Raw genomic sequence first — 20,478 nt, 5'->3', positions numbered from 1 at the left:
ACTGTAAAGAATTGAAAGTCTTTGAATGGTTATTGTATATAATTTTATTTTTGAATATTTTGTTTTATATAAAAAAAGCATGTGCATGTATTGTACTTGGTGCAAACACATAGTCCCATGACACCATTAAAAAATAAGTAGGGGTGATAACCACCATCTTCTGGCAATCTTTATCTATCAACCAATAGTTCCAAATGGCGTTACCCCCATTTTATTTAACATAGAATATTACAATGCAATCCAGGTCCAGGTCCTTAACTCATCTGCCTCTACCACAAACCCAGCAGGGTTTTCCACACACTCATCACTCAGTGTAAAAAATGTACATCCCCCGTATACTTCCCTCCAAATCACCTTAAATTATGCCCCCTTGTATTAGTTATTTCTGCCCCTGGAAAGGTCATTGGCTGTCTGCTCAATCTATCCCTCTTATCATCTCTATCAAGTCACCTCTTTTGTGGCACGTCACGTCATGAAAATTGACTGGCATACTGCTTGTTACACTTTGGTGACATCAAATAGGTGTGCGTCTTTTTGTGTACAAGTTTGACATTTTAATTAACAGAGTGTTCTTTGCAAATTTTCCAAGATGTAATTAATAGATGCAGATGCATCAGCAAACATGTTAACGATAATTGAAGAATGAGGCTACATGCCTCATCATTCAACTTTTTGGAATAGTACAGGACAACTTCTAGAGGTTAATATAATATTCCAGTAAAAATTCATTGCAACATTAAGATGGAATATAATCTTGGACGTGCTGATGAAATGTGACTTTATAAGCTGGGTCTGTATTGGTAAGTAAACTATTGACATTTAACGCTTTCCAAATGTGCTCTAATTCTATTTTAAGATTTTACAGTTGAACCATAAAATACTTGGCCTCGTCTCAGTTCTGTAGAATATAAAGGCTTTAGTTCGATTTTGTCTTCAGACACACAAACCTGAAGAATCTCACCAAATTGAAGGGTAACATTTCGTAAAGTGTAATAGATTTTGTTTGCTGTATATATTATTGAGCAATTTAGCCAAAAGCAGATAGAAGATAAACAATGAAATCTGTTGTCAAAATTAAATTGTATGTGTTCATAATATTTTCATAATGTTTTAAATACATCACACAGAGTTTATTGAAAGATTACACAAACAGTATCATTTACATATTGGTGGAAGAGCTAAATGAAAATATTTATTATCCAGCGATTTGGTAAAGATCTAGAACTTGCTGGCTGAAAGGGTAGTAGAGACAAAAACCTTCATCACATTTACAACGTACTTGCATGTATATTGTGATATTCAAAGGATATGGACTCTGTGTTGGAAGGAGAGTGAGTGTAGGCTGGGCAGCTCTTCTTGACCTGAACAGACATGTTGGAACAAATGGCTTCTTAATATGTCAGATTTTCTACAATCCCTGGTAGATATCAGATAATAAATATCGCTATTTCTTCACCCATTTCTTTCCCTATATGTTTCTTCAATTCAGATCATACAATGTCCTATGAAGGAATTTCTGCATGACTACCACCATTTTCCAGCCTAAGTTTAGCCTTCATCAGCTTAACCCCAGAGTATCTCCAACCAGCATAAACCTTTGCCTCTCTGAGTGCCCTGTCATACTGAACTTGTGACAAGTAATTTGAATGGTTTGCAGTCAATTAAAAGATTATCTTTAACAAGGCTTTGTCTAACCTCAATCCATAGCTCACTTTGTTGTGGGAGCAGTGGGAAGGAAGGAAGGAAGGAAGAAGAAAGCTATCATTTCCCAACTGGTCAAGGGATTTGAACACTATCATAAAGTGGGTTTAAATAAATGTGAGTGACACCCCAAAACAGGGGTTCCCAACCTTTTTAAATGCCATGGACCAATACTTTTAAGTGAGAAGTCCATGGCTCCCCAGTTGAGGACCCCTGTCCTAAAGAATCTCATCCAAGAGTGACTGTAGATGCTGGAAATCTGGAGAAGCACACACAAAACACTAGAGGAGCTCAGCAAGGCGACAACAGATATGGAGGAAAATGAACAGTCAACATTTTAGACAGAGACCTCTCATTTGAGTACAAAGAGATAATCCATTAAGGCAAAAATATAGCAAAAAGTCTTTTCTACTCTTCTCATCAAAGGCGAGTGGAATTAATACAGAACATAGTTGATTCCAGTTAATTGGTCATTGGTTAATCAGAGCAGCCACTTATTGGGACAACTCAAAAACTAACTGAAAAAATAACCGGAATTCCCTTCATTTATTTGGGACACCATGCTGCATGTATGCACTTCCATGGTCGTTAGACACACCACCACACTTTCAGCAAAGTTTTAAAATTGTATCAGTTGTATGCGTATTCAAAGAGCGATTTTTGTCACTGATAGTTAGCAAGAAATAAAACAGACAATTTAGAATTGTTTTGCTCTCTTCACTGCAGTTTAAAGCATTCATACTTGTTATTTGCCAGAAATGGTTGGGAGTGAAAATGAAATGGTTTCACTGCTTCAAGAAGGCAGAAATTATGTTAGAATTGGAGGACGCAATCATTAACTGCATTGTATAAAAGCAGTGCATTATCCCCACTAGGTATCTGGACCAATTTTGTCCATTTACAGCCAAAAGAATGTGAATTCCACTGTTGATAAATATTAGGAACTGATACAGTTTTACAGTACTGCAGAAGTGTTCTAATTTGTTCTATATTTTATTTAAATATATTTTTAACTATTTCCATGAACCTTCAGATCTAAATGTACTAGTCTTGATGTGGCCCAACTAATTGGAATCCACTATTTTTTTTTAAAAAAGGCAGAGCTAGGTAAATTTTTGGTTGGCTTAGATTTATAGATTCAAGATTGGTTAATGTCCTTTACACTTGTATTCAGAAAATGAGAACAAATTAATTATTACTCTGGATCCGATGCAAAAAGCACACAAAAGATAAAGATAAAGAACACAGTAATAACAACAAAATATGAAAACACAAGATAGTTAAGTGATACTAGGCTGTACATAAGATGACTAACGAAATAATAAAGTAGTGATGGAGTTAGTGGGTGAACATTTTAATTAGCTTAAATGCAAATTAGCAATGATATTTACAGAACAGAGAAGTCTGCAGGAAACAAGATCCCTCATTCTGCTTCTCATTTGCATTTTCAAATGTGCATTCACTACAAAAGCTACAGCGAATGCCCCAAAGCCAAAGAACTGACTTGGAGATTCATTTTTACATCAAATGTCAAATGTTGAACTTTGCAGGCATTTGCTAGCTCTGACAGCATCAATATTGTAAAAATGTTATTGTTTAAAATATGATTAGAGGTGATTTAAAAATACAATTTTCAATTAAAACCTTGAAAACTCAAGCATGTCAAACACTTTATTAAATGCTAACAATAAAAAGTCTAATCCAGGTTGGCAAGATATTAGGTTGAGCACCAATTATAAATGATCAACAAGAGCCAGTCCATTTTTTTAAATTCCTTTCTTTTCAGAATGAACTGTTAATCATATTATCCAGGATTCCAGTGAGGATCAGTGGGCTGATATTGTGGCTTTTGAGTTTTTATTTTATTTCAGCACTATCAATTAATAAGAACAACCCTGCTACTCCCTCTGTCCTGTTCATCCACAACATTCTTTACTGCAAACCATAACAAAATATGTGGGCAATATTTATAAAGAGCAAGGCTTATGTTAAAATATTTAACAAAATACTTATTAACATGGAAAAGTGTTTCTTTAGTTTTTTTTCCGTGTTCATATTTTAATGCTTGTAACTTATCTGATATACTATAGTAAAATCCTACTTTTGTGCATTCCAATGATAATTATGATAAAAACAGAATTTCATTTATGCAACCTGTACATTTTAAGCTCGAGATCTATTAAAATGTATTTAATTTTTCTTGATTGAAAATCCCTAAGCAACAGTATGATCAAGTTAACATTTTGCTTGTTCTACAATGAGGCACTTTGGTTACTATATCATGGCAATGGTGGTTCCATTGTCGGAAAAGCAATTAGTGACAGAATGTGGGTTTTGTCCTCACGACAAGCATTGCTGTCCTTCAAATATGGAGGAAAAGGTGATAAAGCATGTCATTCATTAACACAGCAATTCGGCATCTTGCTTGGCCACCTACAGTAATCACACCGCTGTGGACCGGATTACACTTTCCTTCTCAGATATTAATCTAGCTTTAAAAAGATCCAAATAGTTTCTTGATCAACACACCTGAAACTGGCCTACTGAAAAATATATAAATTTAGTAAATCAAAGGCAAATTTTATGGATGCCCATAATGGAATATGAATTTTTATCTCCAGATTATTAGTTAACACCGCTGAATTGACCCTGTCACCATTTCCACAGTATAAATTTTATTCCTGACACATCCTTGAGCAGTAACAGTGACAGATATGAACTACATTTAAGGGTTTTGTGACAAAGAAACACATTGCTTATTAGGTATAGTCTACAATTAAACAGAACAATTCACATAAGTGTAATTTTTTTATTTGGTAAAAGACAACCTACATTGTTCCAAATGTTATTGAATTTACTGAAAAGCTATATACTTTTAAAGTATAACAATACTCAAATATCACATTTTGGTATCTTTTTCGCAATACAAAAGAATGTTGATTAGGTTCTAAAAAACAAATCAAACTTAACTGAACTTCACAGTACTCCATTTCAGTATCAATACTAGATTCATTTTTAAGCAGATTTTTTAACTTCAAAGATTAAAGCTGTTAAGATTCAGCAATAAACCTTGTACAACAGCAGTATAACATTTTATTACCGGGTGGAATGAATGAACCTAGAATTCAACTGAAGCTCATCTAGAAAAAAAAGTGAATTTGATTCAGAAACATTGCTTTTAACAATTTTAGCAGCTTATGTAGAAAATTTATGGAGGTAAGCTATTACAGCAAAGCCACAAGATATTCAGGGCATTAAAGAACCCGCATACAAAATTTGCAACAAAATTACATAGGTCAAGTCGACCCAATGAACGAGTTTGGTTTGTACTACAATTTAAATCATAACTACTAGATCCTAGAACCTCTGGTGCTTCTCTGTGCGTCGACGAATAACAACCAAACTATGTGCAATCATATGCAGGGGACCAGCCCGACAATTTGTTTAGAACCAATAATTCAACATTATTTGTAATTTTTTTTTAAATGGATACCCTGTTCGTTCTTAATCTAGATGGAAAGAATAGTTATGACTTCCAGTAATAGTAAAGACTACAGTGTGCAAAATTCTCAGAGCATAATCTTAGTGATCCAGTGATTCAACTAAATTTGGAAGTTGTAAAAAATTTTTGGAAGCACAAGGAGGTACCTAACCCAGTCAAAGTGTAGTACTGCTCTTTCTAATGCAAATAACCCACTTAGTTTGAGGAACAATAATGTCTTAATCTTTATCTTCATAAAATGGAACAACCAACACATTGGCCACAGATCAAATATGTTGAAAAAAATCTGAAAACCCCCTGAGATATTGGGATTTCACTCCCATATTCTATTTCACATTAGAAGTCCTAGCCTTATTAGAAATCAAGATCCATGTTTGAAAATAATAACATGAACTTTTCAAATGATTTGATTAAAAATTATGGAGCAGTAACAAGACAAAAATATGTTGTAAGTGTCACATATTTGATGGTGTTGTTTTTTCTTTTTACTGGTTTTCTGTTGCTGACCAAAACCATTCTGGATAGTTCAACAGAACCTGCTATTGTCAGTTAGTGGTTATTTGGCACACTCAAGCCTACAACCATACAAGAACCAGGTGTGCACTTTTAAGATTTGCTAATGAACTAGACCTCCTCCTTTCTCTAATCATCAGAGAATCTCTTATTTTAAGAACTAAATGCTTAAGCGCAGTATTTTATCTTTGGAAGTCCCAAACTGAAATACTGGACATTCCAAATATGACTTCAAATTCCAGTTACTTGAAAGTAGATACTTAAAAATAGAGGGGCAACAAAAACAAATTGAATCTGACTCTTCCGGCTGTTTTAGAGAACGTTTCAGAGTATATATTACATTAAAAAACAATAAAACATTTTCTCTGAAATTCAAGGCAAAACTTGCAGCAAAAAGGTACAACAGCTTCTTTCAGATGGATGTTTTCTCAATGAGAACCAAGATAGTACGAAAGTGTAATCCCACAAAAAGTGTGAACAAACATTTCATTGCCTGTGGAAGGGGTGTGGGGAGGGGGTGGGGGGAAAACTGTTATGTCTAGGGAGGTTTTCAAGATTAGTCTTCAAAACTATCCTGAAAAACAAACCAAAATAAAATATTAAGTTACAAGATGCATACAACTCAGGGCTTATAACTTTGCCTTTTTCCCCAAATCACATTAGACTATTCACTGGCAAATGGAAAATTAGCAACTATGAAACCAAACAGCTGTAATTTGTCTGGACAATGTAGCAGCATAACTCATTCTAATTTGTTTTCACTGTAAACTTGAGAATGCCAGGAGCAGAAATTATACTAATATTTATCTTGGAAACAATTAGCATGGTCCATCCTGATAAAGATTCAAGTTACCACTGACCAGAAATCAAATTTGAAATTTTCTAATTGCCTCATCCTTGTGCCAAGTTTTTAAATTATAGTTACACAACATGATGGCATGCCCAGATGCTGCAAGACTACTTTATGAATATGAAGCACCAGGTTCATTTTCATGCCTAAAGTGCTGTTGTATTTAGAATGTGGAGTATTATGCACTTCAATGAAAAACAGGCAGAAATAGCTGCATAAAATCTAAACTGTTATGTAATAGTAAATTTAAAAATTTATGAAGAAAATAAATTTCCAGGCACGGCAAGTGTGTACTTCCATAAACTCAACTGGTAACTGGGAGGTAATACCTTTTTGCTATGGTATAGAATGAAGGATGGAGAAAGCTGTAGCTACCAGAACCCAGTATATAGTGATGTATTTCTCTCAAAATATTTGAGAATAATTATTGGCTCAAAATAATTGTTGCTCTTATAACCTTCCAGATGATATGACAATATGTGCTTGTTTTGAACAGAACCAAAAGAGGAAAAAGTATGTCACCTGTAGTAATTAAACACCGCCCGATCTATCCTCAAGGATTTTACAAAAATGTGTAACAGGAAAAAAAATATCCAAGTACAGTGCTGGACAAGTCATGCAGCTGAATACTTAACTACTTTTCAATGTTTAATTATCTAATTTAAATACCGGGAATATATTATAACAGCTGCATCAATCCTTTGGTGATTGAAACTCAAATGCAGAAGCATTTCAAAGATGACAACAAAACCGCAGTATAGATATTTTCAGCACCCTTTGAACCCATAAAAAATTGTTGCCACTCTCAAAGGGTTAAATGCACAATATGCTCTGAGAAAAGTGAACTACCTTTTTGGGAAAGTTGCCTATTTCTCAATTAAAAAAAAAATCTCTTCAGTACATGTCCTCCTTCAATGAAAGTCCAGTTATACTACAGCTATTTCTTCATTCACTCTAGTTTCTCTTCAAAATTTCAAGCATTGCCAAAAGCATCTGAGCATCTCCAAATTCTGTGACAGTAATTAAGATCCATCAAATAATACTTTTTCTTCATTGCTTAGCTCTCATCATTCTTCCTATTCCATATAATGATGTAGCAATGATAGTGTAAACTATAAACAACATTTATCTTGGTTAATCCTAGATAAGCATCTTTGTCCCATAGTCAAATTTATTCTTAACTGATTGTGCAACTACAGTTGAAGGTAGAAACGAGTCATTTTTATGCTGGTGCTAGGGCCTTTGAAAAGTTACCTATAAAAGAAAAAAAATCAATATTAAATACACAATTAGATTTAAAATATGAGTTTTATCTATTTTTAAAAAAGTTGACATATATTCTTATATTCACGTTAATCAAGATAAACCAAATTAGTATACTAGTCAAAATTAGTTAACCTACTTATAACACATTTCAACAATTAATTTCCAGGTCATGGCATTTAAAAAAAAGCTTTACATGTGTGATTCAAAGATTTGTTGTGGTGGAATTGGTTGTAATTCACGAGCATCAGGAAAGAAAGAAAAAAAAATCAGATGATGGACATCTGACATAAACACAAAAATGTTGGAAACACTCAGTACATCAAGTATCATTTATTCAGGTAGAGAGTATCAAAATTGAAAACATCTCTTTCTCTTTCCATGATTGCTAGCTGAACTGCTCAATGTTTTTAATTGTTTTGTTTTCATTTCACAGACATTGGCGCTATTCTCATAAAAAAGATGCAGCTGCAATCTATGGCCTAGAGAAACTGATCACTAGAGCTGTAGATAAGTGGGAGGTAGGGGTGTGGGGATAACTGAATGGCTGTTAGGGCTCTGCTGAGGTATAAGACAAGGAGATATCAGACTCCACTGACAACCAGAACCACTCAGGAAGGAATGGAGTACCAAAGAAAAATGGAACATTTCCAATTAGAGTCAGTGCAAATTGAAGACCTTTTTTTAAACTAAAAACACACAGAATTCATTAAAAAAAGCGCTGAATTAAAGGCACAGAGAAATGAGTGGATATAACGCAATAGCTACTACAGAGACGTGGTTGCAAAATCAACAAGATTAGAATTAAATATAGCAGGATACATAAATGTTAGAAGTATCCCAAGTGAAACAAAAGGAATGACCATGAACATGGGACAAAAATCAGAGTGGAAGAATATTAACTAGGAAAGCTAAGCTCAACTCATGTGGGTTGCTGAGACAGTAAGAGCATGAAACAATTACAGGCTCCAAACTGTTAATGTGGGGCATATCTGTACAAAGGTCAGAATCAGAGTCAGACCATAAGACACACGAGCAGAATTAGGCCATTTGGCTTATCGAATCTGCTCCAGCATTGCCGATCCATTTTTCCTCTCCGCTGCAATCTCCTGCCTTCCCACCGGTATCCCTTCATGCCCTCACCAGTAAGATTCATTATCACTGACATGTCATGAAATTTGTTGTTTTACAGCAAATGTGCAAAGCATTACACAAAAATTGCTATAAATTAAAATATAAAAACAAACAAATAAATAAATAGTGTAAAAAGAGAGCAAAGTAGAGGGGTAATGTTCATGGACCATTCAGAAATCTTTTGGCAGAGGCGAAGAAGTTGCTCCTAAAACATTGAGTGTGCAAGATCCTGCACCTCCTCATTGATGGTAGCAACTAGCAGAGGGCATGTCCGAGATGGTGCAAGTCTTTCATGTTGGATGCCACTTTCTTGAGGCATCACCCTTTGAGGATGTCCTTGATTTGGGGGGGGGGGGGGGGAAGAGAGGAGGACCAGTACCCATGATGGAGCTGGCTCAGTTGACAACCTTCTGTGGCTTTTCCAATCCTGTGCATTGCTGCCTCCATATCAGACGGAGATGGAAACAGTCTGATAGATCTCCATTGTACTCTGTAGAAATCTGCTAGAGTCTTTGGTGATGCAACAGACCCTAATGAAATATTGCCACTGGTAAGCCTGCTTTGTAACTTCATCAATATGTTGGGCTCAGGATAGATCTTCAGAGACACTGACACTCAGGAACTTGAAGCTGCTCACAATTTCCACTGCTGACCCTTCAATGAAAACTGTTGTGTTCTCCTAATTTACCATTCCTGAAGCCCACAATCAATTCCTTCATCTAAATGACATGGAGTGCAAGGCTTTTGCTGTGACATCACTTAGCTAGCTGATCTATCTCACTCCTGTGCACCTCCTTGTCACCATCTGGGATTCTGCCAACAGTTGTTTCATCAGTAAATTTAGAAATGACATTTGAGCTGTGCCCAGCCACAGACACGAATATAGAGAGTTGGGCAGCGGGTTATTCATGCATCCCTGAGCTATGCGAGTTGATTATCAGTAAAATGTTATTTCTGACGTGCACATACTGTGGAATCCTGATAAGGATTTCAAGGAGCCAGCTATAGAGGGAGGTATGAAATTTGTTGATTAGGATTGAGGAGATCAGGGTGTTGAACACTAACCTGTAATCAATAAACAGCAGCCTAATGTATGCACAGCTGTTGGGTGGGTGATCCAAAGACGAGTGAGATCCAATGAGACTGTATCTACTGTAGAACTGTTATGGTGGTAGGCAAATCACAGTGGCTCCAGCAGGAGTTAATTCTAGTCATGATCAACATCTCAAGGCACTTCATCACAGCAGATGTCAGTGCTACTGGGCTATGATGGTTGAGGCAGCTCACTCTACTCTTCCAGCGCACCAGTACAACTGATGCTATTTTGAAGCAGGTGGGATCCTCCAATTTCTACAGTGAGAGATTGAAAATGTCCTTTGATCACTCTTGCCGGTTGGTTGGCACAGGTTTTCAGTGCCCAGCCAGGTACACCATCTGGGCCTGACACCTTGAGATGTTTCACTCGCTTGCTGGTGAGATACATACATCAGGGTTGCCATATGTGGCAGGGATTCACACAGTATAGTTCTAATCTCCCTTTCCAAAGCATGCATAAAAGGCACTCAGCTCATTGGGGAGTGAAGCATCAAAGCCATTCATGATGTTAAGCTTCACCTTATGGGAAGTAATGGTCTACAAACCCTGTCATAGCTGACATGCATCTGATTTTGTCTCTAACTTCACTCAGAATTGCTTTTTTTTTCCCTTAAGATAGCCTTCCATAGGTCATGCCTGAACTTCGTGTAGATCACCAGTCTTAAACACCACAGATCTACTCCTCAGCAGACTGTGAATCCGTTGGTTCATCTATAGCTTCCTGTTTGGGTATGTCCAGTATGCTCTCAAAGGCACACGCTCATCCACACAAGTCTTGATGAAGTAGGGAACAACTGTGGTATATTCATTCAGATCCAAATATGGTCCAATCCACAATTCAAAGCAGTCCTGCAAGCACTCCTCTGCCTCCTTTGATGATACATTTACACACCTCAGCAATGGAACTGCAGGTGTGGGCTGGCACCATTAAGCATTCTTGTTGGTAAGCTGATCAGAAACATATCTATTATATTTCTTGAAGCTGGAACTAGTTGTGGATAAGTGAGAACTGGAATTTTTTTTTTTAAAGTGCCACATGAGGCTATTATTTAGAATAAGTGGGATTTGTGGTTTTATGTATGCAGTTAAAGACAAAACATAGATCCAAAGTAAATAGTCGATTTTCAGGTTTGGAGGCTAAAAGTGGTTGGCTGCTATTAGGATCTATGTTGGGGCCAATGTTCATAATCTATATTTATATTAGGGTACCAAGTATAATTCTTCCAATTTTACTGGTGATACAAAGTTGGACTAAAAGTGAGAGATGTGATAAAGATGCAGAAAGGCTTTAAATGGGTTTTAATGATGAAAACTGAGGCATTATAAATAGAAAACAAACATGATACAAGACCTCAAGGTGTACCTGAAGCTGGAGCAGAGAGCTCCTGTTTTTCAGGCTCCTGTGGAGGATTTGGCACAATTTCTTCATTCATTTCTGTCGCCATAAATTCATGAACTGCCTTCTCTATCTGAGGTTTGAATATGTGATATAGCTTCGGATCTACGACCTGAGAAATAATTCTGTCCACGCCAGCTTCCAACATTCCTGATCTGTGAGATGCAAATGTAATTAATTTTTGTATACTTATGAAACAAACTTTCTCAGAATCAAATTTTCATATGAAAGAATGAGGACAATTCCATGCAGAAAAATAAAAATACCTAACATCACCATGTCATTTGTAACACACAACCAAAACCAATGTTACAAAAACTTCTTGTAGCTGTGAACAGAGTTTTGGCAAAAAGCTGAGCATGTAATAAAGATGTATTTGAAACTAAAAGCATTCAACAGTCTATCAAACCCAGCTCAGTGCTTTTTATGGCTATTATCGGAGATCTACATAACTGCATTCAAAACAAAAATTATAATACACAAATTATAAGAAAGGAGTTTTCAGTAGAGGTTATTAGGGCACAAGATGGTAAGCAACACTTTCCACTTTTGAATACCAGATTTAAAAAAAAGAAATGCTACTTCAACTAAAAGAAAGAAAATTTGCAGTTAATCTCAAAAGCACAATTCGAAACAAAATCCAGTTTGGCCTACATAAATCTTTAAGTTTTAACTAGACCATGATTAGACAAAGCTTAAAAATAATAAAACTCAAAATTGACACCTTTGTACATTTGTACAAAAAGCAGCAATTCAGTGAAAAGATTAATTTGGTCAAAGGTTATAATATATTTTTACATATCTAACTCCTCTCCCCATTCCTTAACCCTCTCAACAAATGCCCCTTTGTTGAAGTAATTAGCAAGCTCAAAAATGTGCAGATACCATTACAGCACAAGTAGCAGCAAAAAATGCAAGCGAGGAAATTTAAGGAAAAAAATGCCACTGTGATGCTTGATATTGGAGCAAATCAAAAACTGTATTGCTGGAAATACAAACCAAACACAAAATGTTGGAAAAGCACAGCAGGTTAAGTGGCAACAGTTAATGTTTCAAATGAGCAACCCTTCATCAAACAAGCTCTATGTTTAAGATTCATCAATTTTGAACGAGAAAAAATATTAAAAAGTACCAAAGTAATTTGTGTGCTAACAATTAAAAGTAAAACTTTGAATTCAGTAAAGGTTCAGTAAACCCTTTAAAACCGTTCGTTTTTTCTATTAACCTAAAAATTCCTGCTAAGCCCTTACAGAAATTTAAACATGGATGATATTCTGCATGCCTGTTACGCTGAATAACAATACAACTAAACACTGCTACATTACCTTTGATGGCAGGATCAATCAACATGTTTTGCTGTGAACTTAAAAAGAAATTAACAATTCTATAGAGCTTAACTAACGTACTCACTTACAGACCCTTTGTCGAAGCTCATTACGCAGCTGATTTTTGTTAAGGCTTGGATTCCACTCATGATTAGCCAAATGATTGGAGACAAAATTATCAACTCGTTGTCTGAGATTCTGATATGCTGGCTACATAAAATTGGATTTAAAAATGTTAATAGTTCAAATATTTATTTATGCACAAACATGCTTCTTCCTAAAGTCTTAGAAAACTCAGAACCAATACAAAGCCTTCCCCTCCCCACACAGCACATAGTTTGCATGTTCTCCCTGAAACTTGCGAAGTTTTCTTAGGGTTTTAGGGGGTCTTGCCTTCCTCTCACCTCTCAAAGATGACCTAACGAATAGGTCAATTGGCCACTGTGAATTGCCCCTGGTGTGTAGAGATGAGTGGTAGAATCTGAAGTAAGTCGATGTGGTCGAGGGAAAGTAATGACTCGGGCCTGTTTCTGTGCTGTATAAATATCACATGTCACCCGAGACCAATAGAGACGTAAACCAGACAGCATTCAACAATCATCTTATTCTACATTTTAATCTAATAGAAATAGATGAGTTGGGAAATAAAACTCAACATCTGGCAACGTGGAACACAGCAGGCCAGGCAGCATCTTTAGGAAGAAGTACAGTCGAAGTTTCGGGCTGAGACTCTTCAGCATCTGCAGATTTCCTCGTATCTGGCAACGTGCTTGAACTGTTGGATGAATTTTTATAAATATGTGATATTCGTGCCTCCCATTTAGATGAAAATATTGGGCTAACATTCTGCAGGATACTCACTTTCCCACAATGTTATCACTAGCTTGGTTGCGTGAACTTTATCAGATCGAAACAGATGGCTTTAGGTCAAATTTCAGACATCCTCAGTAAATGGTGACAGCTCTAAATCTTGGGTTGACGTCCAGCAAGGATACTGGTCTGCCTGGTGACATGGCTGCCCCAATCAAAAACAGACAGGGATTTTTCCATCTTTGGTAATAATGCATCCAAAAAAGTACCTTGAACGCAACTGAGGAAAGCACAGGAATCATCTAGCAATTCTCAGAGCTCACTATTTGTGAGAGTTTAAATCTGCCCAAAAAAAGATCTCAACAGACAATGTACATCTTGCTCTCTGCAGATATGCTTCTCAAGTGCTCACTGCTTTAAACAAGCTATCTTTTTTAAAATGAAAAAAATTCTGACTTTGAATTCAGGCTAGCTTCCTACAAGGGCAACAGAGCTGAACACTGCTTTAGAAATAAAACTGAATGCCAGACAGAAATTTTACTCTTATAATTTATATCTTATCTGCGAATTCACTAACCAAGTAACTTTTATAAATGTTTGACGTAAAAGCCATTCAGTGTAAATAAATACAGGGAGAGATTTACACACTTATGCAGTGGCTCCAAAATCATTTTATGGTGTTTTTTTAAAATACACACACCAAGTGTCAAAGAAGGATAAATACAACATTCGAAAGGGAGAACACCACATTTCTTGTTATGGTGGTTGCAATGGAGAATTAACAAATCAATCTACTTACAAGATGCAAAATTACTAATGTTAAACAATATGTATTTCATTCCAAATTCCATTCAATCCAGAAAATTAGTGTAGCATAATTTAAATATATGATTTAATAATCACAATTCAGCATCTCTCTTGGGTTATTTTAAAATAATCTTTCTGTAAAATATGAAAGTTAAAAACAATGGTAATAAATTTTGCACCGTATTTTATTCACCCATAAGCCATTTCAGATTTACTCAAACAATTTACAAGTAACCCACATTGCTGAGTTCAATTATTGCTTGTTACATTGTGTCTGCTGTTACATCTTATTTAAACAATTCAGTCAGCACCCTGCAAGTTTTTAAAAATTTGTTTCGATAAAAAGGATTTCTATTTGTTAAAAATATCATGTAGGCCCTTAACATTTTGCTGAACATTTTCCACTATTTGCTGGGAAAACTTCACCGTCAAATAGAATTCATATCAGATGTCAACTGGATGGTTATCAGCAAACTGAGATGCAAAGCAATTCAGTGCCTCGGAGAATGATAAATTAGAAAAGCAAAGCAGTTTATACTGTCAGCTGAACTTTGCATTGAATCATTACATTCTGACAGCACTAATCCTATTTTTCCTTTAACAGCGAAGTTTAAAAGAAATATGTACAGCTATCATTTTAGTCACAAGACATGTATAATTAATTTTTTTATTTTGGATCACTTATGCTACAGATCAGTTTGTTAGGTCCCAATCACAATTTCTTGACTGCTAGGCATTGGGAGAAAGTTCCCTGGGGTGGCTATCTCTAATATTCTTTCTCCAAGAATGTCAGTCATGGAGTTGAATACAGATGGAGGAAACAAAGCAGGGAGAAATGGCTGAAGCATCTCTCTTCTTCAAAAGCAATGGACAGCGAGAGTTTAAACATGTACAAAGAAGCTGGATGAACTCAGCAGGTCGGGCAGCATCCGTTGAAACGAGCAGTCAACGTTTCGGGCCGAGACCCTTCGTCAGGACTGAAGGAGGAGGGGGCAGGGGCCCTATAAAGAAGGTGGGGGAGGGTGAAAGGTGCCAGGTGAAAAACCAATCAGAGAAAAGATCAAGTGGTGGGGGAGGGGAAGCAGGGAGGGGATAGGCAGGAAAGGTGAAGAAGAGGAAAGCACTATGGGTAGTAAAAGAAGACAGAATCATGAGAGAGGTGATATGACAGCTAGGAGGCAGAGTGAAAGTGGGATGGGGAAAGGGAGAGGGAGGGAACTACCAGAAGGTGGCGAATTTAATGTTCATGCCAAGGGGCTGGAGACTACCCAGATGGTATATGAGGTGTTGCTCCTCCAACCTGAGTTTGGCCTCATCATGGCAGTAGGGGAGGCCATGTATGGACATATCCGAATGGGAATGTAAAGCAGAGTTGAAGTGGGTGGCAACCGGGAGATCCTGTCTGTTGAGGCGAACGGAGTGGAGGTGCTCGATGAAGCCGTCCCCATCTGTGTTGGTTCTTGCCGATGTAGAGGAGGCCGCACCGGGAGCACCAGATGACCCCAACAGTCTCACAAGTGAAGTGTTGCCTCACCTGGAAGGACTGTTTGGGTCCCTGAGTGGTGATAAGAGAGGAGGTGTAGGGATAGGTGTAGCACTTATGCTTGCAGGAGTAAGTACCAGGTGGGAGATCTGTGGGGAGGGACTTGTGGACAAGGGAGTCGCGGAGGGAACAATCCCTGCGAAAAGTGGAGAGGGTAGAGAGGGAATGATGTGCTTAGTGGTGGGGTCCTGTTGAAGGTGGCAAAAGTTGCAGATATGCTGGATCCGGAGGCTGGTGGGGTGGTAGGTGAGGACAAGGGGAACACAGTCCCTGTTGTGGTGACGGGAGGATGGGGTAAGGGCTGAAGAGCGGGATATGGAGTGTTTAAACATCTGTGGAACTTCCTGGCACCGAGAGTTGTCGAGGCAAAGTCACTGGGTACATTTAAGGCAGAGAATTATAGGTTCCTGATTGGCATGGGGGTTAAGGATTACAGAAAGAAAGCGAATATGGCTGAAAACGTCAGCCAAGACTGAATGGCATTGCAAACTCGATGGGCCAAATAGCATAACTTTGCTCCTATATCTTATGGTATATTTAAGGTAGAATGGACGAATGGGTTAAATGTTACCAGTTGAAGGAGTTGAAGCAACCATCAGATCAGAAATAAACTTAATCATGCAATGGTCGTATATGTTCTGCTCAAATTAATTTATACTCGCACGGCCTGGAAATACCACAACAGAAGGATGGGGACCAAAGGACAATGGACTGAGGCCAGGGAGAAGGCTGTACGGGACTGCCGAACTGGAATTCATCGCCGCCCCGAGGCCGAGGGCTCCGCACGGCAGCTGGAGGGGAGGGGTTTAACGTGAAGGCAGCGAGGCGACGGCCGACGTTGGCGCGGCTGCAGGTTCAGCGCCGCCCGAGCTCCGCCGCTCCACGACCCAACCCGCCATGGCGTCACTTCCGACGGTCCGAGAGCCCCCGCAACAGGCCGCCGGCGACCGAGGAGGAGCGGGCCTAGGCCGGGGGCTGCCGTGCTCACCTTGGTGTCGACATCAGCCAGGCAGTCTCTGCGGAACTCGTCAAACAGGCCGCGATTCTTCAGGTGATCCACGATCTTGGCTATCAAGTTCGGATCTTCAGGCGGCAGGTTCTTGGCCATGGCAGGCGGGCCGTGAACGGACGGTGGGTGCGGACAGGGTGAACTGTTCATGAACCCCACTCCGGTTCACTTGCTGATCGTTTACTACTTCCGCTCCGCAGCCGAGAGAGAGGGGGAACAACGAGCATGCACCGGTAAGGTGCGGTGCCTTCTGGGAAGTGTAGTTTTACTGCTGCAGAGGCTCGCCAAGCTCAGTAAACTCCAATTCCCAGGTGGCTGTGCAACCATTCGTGCCCATCCCCACCTCCACTTGGGTTCCGAGCGAGCACTCGCTACCATCCAACTACTTTGTGCTTTGAACCCTTCAACTTCTCTCAAAGTCAGTGGATTCAAGATTGTTTAATGTCATTTCCGGCGCACAAGTGTAAAGGAGGGCAAAATAATTGTTACTTCGGATCTGATGTAGCACATAAAAAGTACACTAAGAACACTGTAATTTAAAAACACAATAAATATAAATACATAAGATCGCTACGTAGCCTCCATCCTGATGAAAGTGGGACAAACAGTCCATGAGCAGCCTGGATAGGGTCCTTCATAATTTATTTATTTAGAAATACTGTGCAGAGCTGGCCTTTAAACTGTGCGACCCCAACGATCTCCGATTCTATCCAAGCCTAATCACAGGACAATTGACAATGACCAATCAACCTACTAACCGGTACGCCTTTGGACTGTGGGAGAAAACTACACGGTCACCTCCAGAGGAGATTCACGAGAATGGCTCCAGGAATGAAAGGGTTAACATATGCGGATCATATTGATTAAACACGAGGAAATCGCAGATGCTGGAAATTCAAACAACGCACACAAAATGCTGGTGGAACACAGCAGTCTCGACAGCATCTATAGGGAGAAGTGCTGTTGACGTTTCAGGCCAAGACCCTTCGTCTTACTATCTTTCCTTTCCGTTAGTCCTGATGAAGGGTCTCGGTCCAAAACGTCGACAGCGCTTCTCCCTATAGATGCTGCCTGGCCTGCTGTGTTCCACCAACATTTTGTGTGAGGATCATATGAAGGCTTGCTCTAGGTCTGCATTCACTGGAGTTTAGAAGAATAAGACGGGATCTCATTGAAAGGCCTAGATAGAATGGATGTAGAGAGGATATCTCCTATCGTGGGGGAGTCTAGGACTGGAGAGCACAGCCTCCGACGAGAAGGGCGTCCAGTTAGACCAGAGAGAAGGAGGAATTTCTTTAGCCAGAGGGTGGTGAATCTGTGGAATTCATTGCTGGGGGGGGGGGGGGGGGGGAGTGCAATTCACTGAGTGTATTTTAAGTGGAGGTAGATAGGTTCTTGATTAATCAGGGCGTGAAAGGTTATGAGGAGAGGGCAGGAGAATGGGGTTCAGAGGGGTAATAAATCAGCCATGATGGAATGGCGGAGCAGACTCGATGGGCTGAATAGCCTAATTTTATTTCAACGTCTGATGGTCTTGCTTCCGTTTTCGAAAAGTTGAAAAGCTGCTCAATCGGCAAAGTAATTGAATAGTGCAAAATGATTATGTCTTGTTGAAGTTGAAATTCTGGAAAACAAAACGTGTGAATTTATCGTCCACTTGGTGGCAGCAGAGCTGCTGAATCATTTTATTCTTCCTCTATAGATAGATAGATAGATAGATAGAGAAATATATATCTCACCATATACAACCCAGAGATTAATTTTCTTGTGGGCATATTCAAAAATACAAAAGAGAATAATAACCATAATAGAATCAATGAAAGTAAACACCAATTTGGGTGTTTAACCAGTGTGCAAAAGACAACGAACTGTACAAATTAAAAAAAAAGAAAAAATCAATAATAAATAATTCATATCTAGAACATGACATGATGAGACCTTGAAAGTGGGTTCATAGGTTGTGGGAACATGAAAAATGATGTGGCAAGTGAAGTTGAGTGAAGTTTTCCCCTTTGGTTCAAAAGCCTGATGGTTGAGGGGTAATAACTGTTCCTGAACCTGGTGGTCTGAGTTCTAAGGCTCCTGTGCCTTCTTTCTGGTGGCAGCAATGAGAGGAGAGCAAGACCTGGGTGGTGGGGGTCCCTGACGATGGATGCTGCTTTACTGTGACAACATTCTGTGTAGATGTTCTCAGTTTTGGGGAGGGGTTTACCCGTGATGGACTGGGCCAAATTCACTACTTCTTGTAGGATTTTCCATTCAAGGGCATTGGGTGTTTCCATACCAGGTGCTGGTGCAGCCAGTCAATATACTCTCTACTACACACCTATAGAAGAATGTCAAAGTTTTAGGTGTTATACCGAATCTTTGCAAACTCCTAAGGAAGGAGAGGCACTGCTGTACTTTGCTCATCACTGTACTCATGTGTTGATCCTGGGGAGAGGTCCTCTGATATGATGACACTGAGGAATTTAAAGTTGCTGACCCTCTCCACCTTTGATCCTCCCTCAAGGACTGGCTTATAGACCTCTGGTTTCCACCTCCTTAAGTCAATAATCAGCTCCTTGGTCTTGCTGATGTTGAACCAGAGGTTTTTGTTATGGCACCACTCAGCCAGATTTTCGATTTCCCTCTTATATGCTGATTTATCACCAACTTTGATCCAGCCTATGACAGCGGTCATAAGACATAGGAGCAGAATTAGGCCATTCAGCCCATTGAGTCTACTCTGCTATTTCATCACGTGATCCCACTCAACCCCATACACCTGCCCTCTCACCATATCCCCTGATGCCCCGACCAATCAGGAATCTCTGCTTAAAAATACCTACAGAGTTGGCCTCCATCGCAGTTTGTGGCAGAGCATTCCATAGATTCACCACTCTTGGTCTTAAAAAATTCCTCCCTACTTTTATTCTAAAAGGTTGCCCCTGAGACTGTGCCCCCTAGTTTTGGATATCCTCACCAGAGGAAACATCCTTTCCACATCCACCTTATCTAATCCTTTCGATATTCGGTAGATTTCAATGAGATCCCCACGCATTCTTCTAAATTCCAAAGAGTACAGGCCGAAAGTTGCCAGAGGCTCCTCATATCTTAACCCCTTCATTCCTGGAGTCATCCTCTTGGACTCTCTCCAATGACAATCCATCCTTTCTGAGATATGGGGCCCAAAACTGTTGTTGGTACCCTAAGTGCAGCCTGACTAGTGTCTTGTAAAGCTTCAGCATTATCTCCTTGTTTTGATATTTCCCTTGACATAAATGTCAACATTGCATTTGCCTTCTTTACCACTGATGCAACCTGTGAATTAACCAAATAAATACACATACATTCCAATCACAAGTAAATTTTTAATTCCGTATGTGGTCAGAATGATTTAGCTAGGGGTCAGACAGGAGTAAATGTAGAACATTACTCTTCCTCCATCTTCAGAACTGATCAGTGCCCTGTACATGATTACTTGTTATTTCCTTTCTTGCTCTCCCTGTAGCTGTGTTATTGAACAGATAGAAAGAAGTTTTGGACAC

The 20,478-nt window shown here is 38.9% G+C and overlaps 2 protein-coding genes across 17 annotated transcripts in view; one reads left to right on the top strand and one right to left on the bottom strand.

The window, feature by feature from the left end:
- Positions 1–6,217: 6,217 nt before the first annotated feature.
- Positions 6,218–17,872, bottom strand: bod1 (biorientation of chromosomes in cell division 1). 4 transcript variants are annotated; one of them, XR_009515852.1, is made up of 5 exons: positions 16,928–17,871; positions 12,865–12,989; positions 11,410–11,609; positions 7,749–7,820; positions 6,218–6,290 (listed from the first exon to the last, which is right to left on the bottom strand). XR_009515852.1 is itself a non-coding variant. In XM_059990161.1 (5 exons), exons 1-4 carry the CDS (start codon positions 17,096–17,098, stop codon positions 7,789–7,791), a joined length of 516 nt encoding a protein of 171 aa, XP_059846144.1. In that variant the 5' UTR covers positions 17,099–17,872; the 3' UTR covers positions 6,218–6,290; positions 7,749–7,788. The 4 variants fall into 4 exon arrangements, 3 of the variants coding, with proteins under 3 accessions (XP_059846144.1, XP_059846145.1, XP_059846146.1); XM_059990161.1 differs by having other exon boundaries at positions 11,422–11,609; positions 16,928–17,872; XM_059990162.1 differs by lacking the exon at positions 7,749–7,820.
- The window catches only part of LOC132405391 (uncharacterized), a 160,397-nt gene continuing 152,914 nt past the window's right edge, over positions 12,996–20,478 (top strand). For 11 of the 13 annotated variants that reach the window (XR_009515849.1, XR_009515847.1, XR_009515845.1 and 8 more), the window contains exon 1: positions 17,043–17,181. The gene's annotated coding sequence lies outside the window, so the exon portion shown is untranslated. Of the gene's footprint in view, positions 17,182–20,478 lie in introns of all 13 variants that reach the window. The other 2 variants (XM_059990158.1, XM_059990157.1) reach the window with 2 other exon arrangements.

This window comes from Hypanus sabinus, chromosome 15 (genome assembly GCF_030144855.1).
Source record: "Hypanus sabinus isolate sHypSab1 chromosome 15, sHypSab1.hap1, whole genome shotgun sequence".
NCBI classification, from domain to species: domain Eukaryota; kingdom Metazoa; phylum Chordata; class Chondrichthyes; order Myliobatiformes; family Dasyatidae; genus Hypanus; species Hypanus sabinus.
This window is presented reverse-complemented; position numbering and strand designations above follow the sequence as displayed.